Source organism: Phaethon lepturus, unplaced genomic scaffold (genome assembly GCF_000687285.1).
Source record: "Phaethon lepturus isolate BGI_N335 unplaced genomic scaffold, ASM68728v1 scaffold7455, whole genome shotgun sequence".
Classification (NCBI taxonomy): domain Eukaryota; kingdom Metazoa; phylum Chordata; class Aves; order Phaethontiformes; family Phaethontidae; genus Phaethon; species Phaethon lepturus.
Genome location: NW_010539819.1, coordinates 28,349 through 39,762, shown reverse-complemented (window position 1 = coordinate 39,762; position 11,414 = coordinate 28,349). Strand labels below are relative to the sequence as shown.

General features: G+C 40.9%; 2 protein-coding genes across 3 annotated transcripts in view; one reads left to right on the top strand and one right to left on the bottom strand.

Moving 5' to 3' along the window:
* Nucleotides 1–11,414, top strand: part of CYFIP1 (cytoplasmic FMR1 interacting protein 1) — a 62,307-nt gene that overhangs the window by 37,198 nt on the left and 13,695 nt on the right. For both annotated transcript variants that reach the window (XM_010287231.1, XM_010287232.1), the window contains 2 exons: nucleotides 8,105–8,248; nucleotides 9,808–9,898. In XM_010287231.1, coding sequence (XP_010285533.1) covers nucleotides 8,105–8,248; nucleotides 9,808–9,898 — 235 coding nt within the window. The remainder of the gene's footprint in view (nucleotides 1–8,104; nucleotides 8,249–9,807; nucleotides 9,899–11,414) is intronic.
* Nucleotides 857–1,528, bottom strand: LOC104620882 (fibronectin type III domain-containing protein 9-like). Its single transcript, XM_010287230.1, has one exon. The coding sequence runs from the start codon at nucleotides 1,526–1,528 to the stop codon at nucleotides 857–859; it is 672 nt and encodes a 223-aa protein (XP_010285532.1).

Below are 11,414 nucleotides of genomic sequence, written 5' to 3'. Positions count from 1 at the left end.
GAAAAGGGAAAGAGAGAAGGAAGGGCCACAAGCTGCTTGTCTGTAGTCTGTTTCCTCCACAGTCACTCACCTGTGGAGCGGAAGGTGGCTTGTGGCACCAAAGAGTGCAAAATATTATAACCAGGATCTACCCTTAGTTTCACCAAAAGTGTCCTTACAGAGTTGCTACCTTGCCTATGTTTTTAGATGGAGGGGAATTTTAAAGACAGACAAAAGGAAACCGTTAAAATCCTGACGCTGACCCCATTCAGACGGGAGCTATGGAGAGCACCGTGGTCAGCGAAGCGCGTAGCCTGCGTGTAGCAGTTTGTAGCATGTAGTTTGAGAAGCAGTCAGGATTGTGGGGGTAAAACTCACACTGGCAAACCACTGCACTCAGGGTGTACGTTCCAGTTGCCTGTAGCGTAACAGCCTGGATTGCCATCTGAAAACTTCTACTTCTACTTTCTACTTCTACTCTGCCATCTGAAAACTTCTAAAGTTTCAATTTATGCTAGTAAAAAAAAAAAAAAAAGGCTCTCCGTCACTTTTGATTCATTTTTATATTTGTTTTAGACTAAAGAAAAGCAACCAAAAAATCCCCTCAAAATCTAAACCAATTATTTGCTATATGCTTTGTTTTTAAATAATGGAGTGTGGCTGAAGTGCTCACTTCTTGGGAATCTGAACCTTCGCCTCTGAGTACCTCTGACTGTGTACGGGCTGTCAGAAAGGGACGTGGCACCGGGGGTACAGCTGGGAGTGCTGCCGTGAGCAGTCAGAGCTCCCTGTTGTGAGCAGTGACAAAAGACATGATGTGTTTGATAGCAGCTGGGGTGTTACATGTAGTAAAAACCTCTTCCCTGATAAAAGTTTTCTAATTTATAGCAGAGCTCTGTCCTGCCGCTGGCACTTGTTCCTGGCTTTTGGAAGTCAGCATGTTGGGCTCCTTGCATGTGGAGGGATTCTTTATGATTGTGGCCAGCTGAATGCCACTGGGATGCTTTTCCTCAGTGTCCTCCATCGGTTGGCTCTGCCTGCCAAACTCCTCAAAGGCATACGCCATGCTGTTGGTCCATGCCTTCCCGTGGTCTTGTTTGGAGGTCCCATTTCGCCCTTGCAAACGCTCACGTCTCCTGCGGCACAGGAGGTGCAGGCAGCTGTAGAGGAGGATTGCAGCGATGATGAAGAGTAGGATGCTGCTGGTGAGCCAGATGCCCAGTGCCAGCTCCTTCTTGGTGCTGCTTGTGGATGCAGGGTCTCGTTCCAGCGTGTTAAAAACTCTGCACTGGTCACCAGAGGGGTTTGCGGACTGGCAGGTCACGCACACCAGGTATGTTGTCAGTGGAGTTAGGTTTTCAACAACAAAGGAGGAGCGACTGGCAGGCACTCTCTCTTCATTCTGAAAGCTGTTTCTCGAGTAACTCGATAGCATGCTGTTCCAGTTAGGGTGGTACATGACGCTGTAAAAGCTGTCGGTACAACTGGCCATTTTTGGCCAAATTACCATTGCCGTGTTTCCTGTGATGTTTTGGACGGTTATTCCCATTGGGATGTTGCTTAGGTAGGTTGTTTTCTCTGCTGTTGCTGATCTCACTGTGGAAAGGGAAGATGTTCGTTTCCCAGGGAGGTAACCGAGAAGTTGCAGCACTGGAGATGTCGTGTGGATCTCAATTGCAGTGCTCTGTAATTTAGGAAAGGAGTTTATTAGGAAACTATGCTCTTGTTGTTGGTACTGCTGTGTCAAAGTGAGAGCTGGCAGTTCATAAAGCTTGGAGTATTTTAAACTGTGTACTTTTCTCCCCAGTGAAAGACTAGATACATGGTTACAGAAATTAAACTCTGTGCTTTTCTCCCCAGTCAAAAGACTAGATACATGCTTACAGAAATTCAACCGGAGCTGCTGCCTGTCCAGGTGATCAGTTGTTACCTTGTCTCAGTGAGAGACAGTGTGTTTTGCAGAATTTGCAGTTGGGGAACCACTTCCATTCACAGGTTGTTTTTTTTCCAGATGACTGTATGCTTGAAATGGGGAGCAAGGGGATGTTGGCCCACGGCATCCTGTTCAAAATTTGCCTCTATGTGAACTTTGGTATGCACGCTACCTTCATATTTGGGACAGTCTCTATAATAAGAACACTGGATATTTTTGTCTTGAGGAAGTTGTAGTTAGGTAACATTAAGCTAAACTCTCATTAGAGTCATGGAAATCTGAACTGAATTGAACTGCTCTCTGGTTTGGCATTAAACTAAAGACCGACGGATTGACCATCCAACTAACTCTTTACCTGTCACACAGAATACTTGCCTAATGAGTATGTTGATAAGTGGTGTTTGGATTTGTTTGTTAAAGGAAAGAAATGCAGCATTTGCTTTTTACCTCTAGTCTGAGTGTCTCACGTTTTATTTTACTTATTTGGTATTTTCTGTAATCTCAGAGCTTGCTTTTGAGAGTAGTGAATTTTCTTAAGTGGCAAGTGAGGGGTGGCAGAAGTGGATTTTGCAGGATAAATTCCTCTGGCCATCCACAAGTCTTGATTTTTTTGCCTGTCACAGTCAATTGAAAACCAAAAACAGTACATGGAAACATCACCAGGTATTATTTTGCCTCCAATATAATTTTACATTAGTTTCTTACTTGCCGATAACTCTCGTGGTTTTTTTCTGGTGGGTTAGCACACGCGTAGCCACCGCTAGAGCAGTGGCTGTGATGATTATACATCGGTGGCATCAGTATCACAATAGTTAGTCTTGATGCTAGTCAGCCTCTTGGAAAAGCTTTCTCAAGCTAGGCTTAGTTGGTGAAGTACAGCTTTCACTATAGCATGCCCTTTGGATAGATAGTGTTTTTAAAAAAAAAAAAACAAAAACAAAAAACCTCAACAAACTAATACTCTTTTTTGTGCTAAGCAATTGTATGTAATTCTGTAGTCTGTCTACCCTGAACTAATACTCCTCCTCATAATAAAATTAACATTAGAAAACCTGACAATATTTTGAGATTCTGCGTTTGCGTTACCACTGTAAATAGTGTAAGGAAAATATCTTTTTTCTGCAATTTGCTAAATGCTTCCATTAAAGAATATCTTCCTTTCAGGACAAAAAATTGGCTTTTGCCTTGGTAGACTTTTTAATTAAAGTTGTGATTTTATAACAAAACAAGCCTTAATAACAGCCAGTGGACATTTTTGTATGTTGAGTGGGGTTTTTTTTACTTTACAGCTGTGAAGGTAAATTTTTCATGAGAGCCTACCCTGGCAATTTAATTTGATTCTCTTGTAGTTTAGTACTCAGTTTCTAGTGGCATTCGTGTAAAAGTTTTTTCCACTGTGAAAGTTTCTTGCTTCTTCTATGAACCTAAATTCCCATGACGGTAACACTGTATTTCATTGTTAATAACTTTGTTATAAAAATTACTTTTTTTATAATCAAGTTTCAGATGTTAAGTCTCCTGGCTAAACAACAATTTACTATTGAATATTTTCCTGATTAAGAAAGGTCATAATATTTGCTCATAACATATTCTGAAACTAGTCTGTAATACTTTTATTGTCTTTCATACTAGGTAGGAGGCTGGCAAAATATATGTTATTTTAGTGGGATCTTGATTGCTACATTACATTAGTAGTAAGAATTCTGTGACTGCTTATGTACAAAAATTGTTGCTTGAGGCTTTTGGATTATACTTACTGAGAAGTGAGAAGAAAAAGATGTACATTAATTTTCATTACAATGTAAAACCTCAGATGTGACTGATCTGGGTAGATGCTGCCTTTCTAATTGTGTGGTAAATGTACACTTTTTGATACAGCAACAATATAAAGCAACTGATTTTGCTATCAAATAAACTTATTAGACACTTTTTGGCATCTACCCAACTTCTGCAGTTATTAAAGTTGGGTGCATTAATAAAATTAGAGCCTTTACTTGGTCATTTGTCTTCTCATAGAACACTTCCTAACACAGTCTGGAAACAATAGTTTCACCCTCACAGCATTTTGCAAGTTGAATGTTTGGATATTAATTAAACAAAAATAATACTGGCTTTTTATTATTACAAAACATCAGTTATTAGAAGATATATAATTACTGGCATGTAAATGTTTGGAAAAGCCATTTGATGTTTTATAGATTATGAAGTCAGTACTTACCGTCACTTCCTGACGGAAATTTCAGAACAGAATTTTCATACGGTGATGCTGCTGCGAAAAGGACGTAAACACTAAATTTTCTACATCCTTTCTCACATGAGTTATTTCCTGCCTGATTTTTGCTTGCCAGTTTGCTTTTTCTTTCCCTCACATTCCCTGGACTGAATTCTCATTGCTTGGTGCTTTCAGTGTTTTTCTCCGATGATGCTGGTGGCATGTTTTCTTTGTCTCTTCCACTTAAATTCATGCAAGAGAACATCTTGTCTAAAGATTCTGTTGCCTTGCTTTTCAAAGAACATACAGGAGAAAAAATAATGTCTTCCCCCCGCTCCCCTTGCCTGCCTCCCCTTGGACAGTGTGCTGCCTGAACATCCCTGTTATATGCTCTTGTGCCTGTACCAGTGATGCTGTGAGTGATTAATGTTAGCACTTTGATGACATCAGCAACTAGCAACACTCTGTCCTTTTTTTTATTTAAGTAGGGGAGGGAGCAAGCATAGCTTAAAAAAAAAAAAAAACACACACACACAAAAAAACGGAGCTCACTCTCTTTCCTTCCCTTCTTCTCCCCCAATTTTATTAATGTCTTCTTCCCTAAGCATTTTATGCTTTTGTGCATCACTGGGGGAAGCGGTGGTGGCGTGTGGTGGTTTTCTAAGTCCCTTGTCACATATAAAGCTCTGTTAATCCAGTGTTTATGGGTGGACCATTTTAGGTACTTTCCCATGAAAGTAACATTAAAGAAAGATGGATTTTTAGATTGGCTGGCTTTTTATTGTTACGTACTGGTGAGTTTTTAAATACTGAAATCATGTTTTTAGGGCTTGCTTTTCTATGACAGATTTCTGCTGTGTGAAAAGGGGTTCCCTCCCCTTGACCTTTACAGCAGTAAAATGCTTTAACCTACTGGAGTAAAATTCTCGTTGTGCTACAGCCGAAATAGATAGTTTGGACGCATTTATTGTGGAGACCTACCTGGTTGGAAACATCAAAAGCAAAAAATGAAATCTCACCTTTTAGGGACAACTGTATAAATGCTTAGTGTATCGGCACATTCAGCTGCACATATTTTCTTAAGGTTTTACCAAGTTCTCTCCTCCGTCGATGCTCCAGACCCCTTTTCTGTAAGCAGAGCGCTACGCAAACACACACGTTGCGCTAGAGGAATGCAGTTTTAGGCTCTCCAACCACTGGGGTGTGTTTGGAGTTTAGCCTTTTAGCCAGCTCCAATTTAACAGCAGGACTGTGTCGTGTGTTAGGAGTCTTAACAATTAGCCAAGTATGTATTTTAGTTTGCGTTCACAGAAAAGATGGCTGAGTACTTGAAACAGCCCTCCACCACAAAATCAACACAAACCCGTGGTCCGTAGAACAGAGCTTCCCAGATGATGGGTGGCTGAGGCCGGGGGAGCCTCCAGAGCAGGGTGACCTGCAGCAGGTTGCTCAGGGACGTGTCTGGTCGAATCTTGAACGTCTCTGAGGACAGAGACTCCACAGCCTCTCTGTTCATTCACCCTCCCAGCAGTGAAGTTTTTTGTTATGTTTATCTGGGATTTCCTGTTTGTGCCCTTTGTCCTGTCACTGGGGACTGCTGAGCAGAGTTGGCTCCGTCATCTTTACTTCCCCAGCGAGTTATTTGTGGATGCGATCCGCTGAGCCTTCTCTTCTCCAGGTTGAACAGTCCCAGCTCTTTCAGCCTTTCCTCATAGGAGAGATCACAGAATCATTAAGGTTGGAAAAGACCTTTAAGATCAAGTCCAGCCACCGACCCAACACCACCATGCCCACTAAACCATATCCTGAAGTGCCACATCTATGCCTTTTTTGAACACTTCCAAGTGATGGTGACTCCACCACCTCCCTGGGCAGCCTGTTCCAATGTTTGACCACTCTCTCGGTAAAGACATTTTTCCTAATATCCAGTCTAAACCTCCCCTGGTGCAACTTGAGGCCATTTCCTCTCTTTTTGCTAGTTACTTGGAAGAAGAGACCAACACCAACCTCGCCACAACCCCCTTTCAGGTAGTTGTGGAGAGCAATAAGGTCTCCCCTCAGCCTCCTCTTCTCCAGACTGAACAACCCCAGTTCCCTCAGCCACTCCCCATAAGACTTGTGCTGCAGACCCCTCACCAGCTTCGTTGCCCTTCTTTTGACACATGCTCCAGTCCCTTAATGATCTTTGAGACCCACTGCTGGACTCTCCCATATGTCTCTCCATGTCTCTCCTCTACTGGGGAGACTGTCACTGGACCCAGTACTCCAGGTGTGTCTAGCCCATGCTGAGTAGAGAGGATGGACCACCTCCCTTGCTCTGCCTGATGGAGCCCGCTGGCTGTTGGCTGCCTTTGCTGCAAAGGACATACTGCTGGCTCGTGGTCAGCTTCTTGTCCACTAGGACCCTCAAGATAAGAAAACAACAAAAAAAACCCCACCCCGAACCCACTTTCTGCAGGTCAGGCTGTCTTGCTGTATAGTTTCTTCACAAAGATGGAGACAGAAGTTCAGGCGTGTAAAAAATACAACTAAACCTTTAAGTAAATTTCAGTACTGGCAACTTCAAATTTCACATTGCAGAAATAAATTGCTGGTTATAACTTTGTTGTTGTTGAAGCATGATAAAATTCATGTAATTTTATATATGCGAAGTTTCTCACTTAGGTCAGGACTTGCCTGATTCAAAAAGTTAGTTTTGGATCTCTAGTTCTCTCTTGTTATGACCTAGACGGTCGCTTCTGAGGATGTGCCTTTGTGTCTGTCTTCATAATGCAAGGATTATTGACCTGTGAGGGTTTGTGAAGTACATCTAAGGCACCCACAAAAGGTGGCCAAGAAGTGTTAACTAGTTGCCAAATTTGCATTCACTATGTGTCAGTCTGGAATCCAATTTTTAAATTTCTAAGTCCACATGTTGGAAACTGGTGTTTATGTAGAGATTTACATTATAAATAAAAATGTGTATCTTCTATCCTGATCTCTTGTAAAGATGATTTGTAAGTCCTTTTCTTTTATGAAACTAAAATCCTCCAAGAGCTCGGTAGAGTTTCATGACTTGAATTCCCAGTAGTTTCTTTGTGCAATACCATGTATTACAGTATCTGGTATTGACTTGCATGGATAATTGGGGCAGGATCTGCATTGGAGGGAAGGCCAGTGCTCTTCCTGGATACTGGTGAAGGAAAATTTTCTGTTACAGCTGATGTGTGTGGAGTTGAAAGTCTAACAGTATGCTGTCTTTCATGCATGCATGAGAATGAAAACTGCAGAAAAGAAAAGAAAACACAACAGAACCTTCTGCAAGAAAGGTTGGCAAGATTCAGCAAACAGTTCCTAAATCCCTAGGCTGCATCAGTCTGTACAGCTGTGTTCACTTTGTAGAAATAGTTATTAATATGGCAAAGCACCTGATCCTGTTTTTACAACCCTGGAAGAATTTCCATGAGCTTACATCCCAAACTTAGATTTGCTTTGCTCTTGTGTACAGCTGAGGGGCTTGGAAGAGGAAGATCCTTAGTTGCAGAGAACAGTAGCTGCAGAAGGCGGCTGTAATTGAGTCCTCGGAGATTAAAACACATATTATGAACTGAAAATTGAAGTAACTTCTTTCAAGATGTTTTGTATGTAAAATGGATGATATAGGAATAGAAGCTGAGCTTTAAATTCAGGGATCTGAACATTGGCATTGACTACTCTTATCCTTTCATACCTGTGTAAATAGAAAAATATGAAAGAGGAAATGAAGATGCTTGCTGGAAAAAAAAGTGTTTACAAGTTTTCCTTGCTAATACAGAGATTTTTGGTTGGAGTTCCTGCCTTACAAAAGGGATGCCGTGTATTTTAACTTCCTGGAGAGAGGCGGAGATACGAAGTTGTTATTTTATTTTTAATACGCTTTACAATGCTGAATTAAAATGAGATTATTATAAAGATGCAGTCAGCTGTTATTGTCATTAATCGTACCTGTTCTCTCATTTTAGGCATTGAATCTGGCATATTCCAGCATCTACAGCAACTACAGGAATTTTGTTGGTCCCCCTCACTTTAAAGTCATCTGCAGGCTTCTTGGGTATCAGGGTATTGCTGTTGTGATGGAGGAGTTGCTGAAAGTTGTCAAGAGCCTGGTATGCCAATTGTCTTTCATTTTCTGCTATTCCAAATGGTTTTTGGTAGGAAATGTCTCAAGAAAAAAAAAGTGAAAGTAAGATCTCAGTCAAAACTAATTAAAATGTTACTTCCATTGAAGTTCAATATAAGCTGTGTTTTGAGAGTACTCAATGTCTTGTGAAAGCAAGAGATGATGTGCCTTGGTAGCCTGAGCGATGCTTTGAAAACTTTGGATTCTGCATTGGAGATCAATTGAATTTGGGGAGACCTGTGCTGTTAGATCCTGGGTAAACTCTGGAAAAATATAAATGCTTGAGATTAGTTGATTTCAACTTAAAGATTGTACTGTAAATTCACTTTCTCGGTATTTTTGGAGAACATCTGGAGTGTGCTTTCTTCCTTGCCTAACTTCAGGGCTTTCATTAATAACAGTGACACATGATGCCTTAATAATAAGGAAGTTTAAATCTCTGCTTGATCTAGCAATGGATAGCATCAAGCCTATTTAGAAGAGTGCTCAGACTATATGTTGAAGAAGTTATCCATAGACCCTGGCTATCTCATATTGGAAATGGCCTTTTCTGTAATTAGGAGGATGTTGAGGAGCTTGCTGCTCGCTATGTTATTAGTATCTATGTACACAGTCATAATGCATTGCAGTTAAGTTTAAGCCAAAGAAATGGTCTTTTGCTTCCTGTCCCTGTTGCCTGTAAGGAGCACGCTGACAAAATAATCCAGCTATGCTGGGGGATAGCTGTAGTATTCATAGTTTCACTTCAGACACTTGACACATTCGGCAGTTTGTTTACAGTACTTCCCACAATGTTCTAAGTACCTGTTTGATGTTCTAGAAAGGCTGGAGCCTGCTTGAAGGGGTGTTGTGGTCTAATCTTCAGGGAAAGCAGAAAACACAGATATTTGTCGTGGTTTGGGGTCAAGTGTTGGTTTGTTGTTCTCTGGGGGATTTTTAAAGTTTATTATTTATTTAGGTGGTAAATCATCTTAATTCATTAAAGGTAGCATTGAATGCTTAGGCATTTATAAAGGAGGTTAAAAGGCCTGCAGGGAGGTATCCTGCTGATGTCTGATGCAGATGCTTAGATGCAGGGAGACAGATAGGAGATAGATGTCTAGCGGGAGGAAGGCAGACTGACTGTAGGCTGGGACTGTGTCTTAACTGGTATGTCTGGAATAGCCAGTTTAAGCTGTTACACACATACGTAATCCTAAGGATTTTTACCAAAAATATAAAAGTTGGTTAGACAATAGAGACAGTCTGCAAGAAAAGAACATGATTTTCTCTTTTTTACCTTCCTGGCCTTAGCTGTTGTGCCACTCTTCCTGTAGCAAAAGGTGGCTAATGCCATATGAAGGAAAGTGCAACTGTATTCATTTGAAAAACCTGCCTTTTTGAAGATGATGACTGACAGAATTAAATGCAAGATTTGTAGAGCTTGTTCACAGAATTAAATGCAAGATTTGTAGAGCTTGTTTGATTCCTGTGAATGCAATTTGTTGTAAAGTTTTTTAGTTCAATAACACTGACATGTTTACACGCATCTGTTTTCTCTTACAGTTACAAGGGACGATTCTTCAGTATGTCAAGACCCTAATGGAAGTGATGCCTAAGATCTGTAGGTTACCAAGACATGAGTATGGTTCTCCAGGTTGGTTCATGTTCAGTGTTATCATGGCAGCCTTAATAAGATAATACTAGTCATTGTCTTCTGGATCATGTGTACCTCTGTCTTTCCCTCCCTCTCTTCTCTATCCCGATAATCAGCACTTAGTCTGTTTTGTTGGGTTTTTTTTCATAACAAGAAGCATTGAATGCTGGGCTTTCTGAAAGTACTTAATAAAGTTTTAGGAGTTCTGTGCTTAGGGCAAATAAAAGGGTGGCAGTCTTTGTATAGACAGCCTTATGACATAATTGATCTTGAGCTGGGATGGTCACAATAGTTTCTATTTCTAGTCTTTCTCATAAGCGTGTTGCGCTGTTGCCTCTGCAAGTCAGCCCCTCACACTTGTTCTGTTTAAATGTCTAATTTAGATAACCCTGGTTCTCTGGAAAAGCCTCTATTCCCTCTTCCTTTGCCTGTATCAAATGTAAGATAAAAGGAGTGATACTGCTGCAAGGGAAGCTGGTCCTGCCAGAATAGATATGCCTGGGGCTTGTGTGGGGCGCATCTCAGCCACTTAACAGGAGGTGTGACAGTTGCAGGAGAAGAAATTACTTTGAAAGCTGCTTGCCACTATGGAGAAATAATTGGCTAATTAGTATTTATCACATTGTTCACTGAAATTCTGAAACTCCTTCCCCCCCCTTAAAAATATTCCTCCTCCACAACTTCTAATTAACACAAATTAATCTTTCCATGTTCCACCCACCTCCTGAGTAGATCTTTATTTTTTCTAGAGTTGCTTAGGTTTATTAAATGCCACTCCAACTGGAATGAGGTTGGTTTTTTTCTGCTTCCCACAGCTTGCTTGACACTTATTACCAATGTTAAATGAAATCAAGGACATACTAAGTGTTTCCTTCCTGTTTTTCTCCTTGGAGCATAGAAATGGATGAGTCATGGTAGTTTGCAGTATAAAAATAATCTTTCTGAGGTTTTTAGCCACTCGATAAGGTCTGACCACAAAAGCAGTAGATATGCTCAAACATAGGTTATGCATCACCAGGGTCTGTGATGCTGCAGGTGACATTAGGAAGCTCATAGACTCTTGCCAGAAATCCTTACCTGTAAGGAATAACTATTTGGCTGGAGATGTCCAGGCACTTAGGCAGAAACTTTCTCTTGAGGTTAAAAGGCAAAACTTCACTTGTGTGATGGTAGCCTTCACAGGATTGAGTAAAACATTTTAAAGTTCTTCATCACTTTCCTGTTCTGTAGAGATCACAAACTACTTTGACCTCATATTTATTCTTGCAAAAGAAATCCCATATGTTTATATGCCTGCTGTACTGAGAGATCAGAGTAACTCTTGGTATTACGATGGAAGATCATAGCAGCTAGAATTGGACTGGATCTCAAAAAGCCACCTGATTCTTTGCTCCTTCACTGCCCCTGTTCCTGACGTTTTGTCTTGACACATGTATTTTTCCTGTTCTGAAGTATTTCTAACAGTGGACACAACTTCTCGGAGAGTCTCTTCCAAGAAAGGGCAGAGACAGCCTTT

What these genes read in the sequence shown, in the direction of transcription:
- LOC104620882 (XM_010287230.1), bottom strand. Translation starts at nt 1,528, where the DNA reads ATGGGAATAACCGTCCAAAACATCACAGGAAACACGGCAATGGTAATT.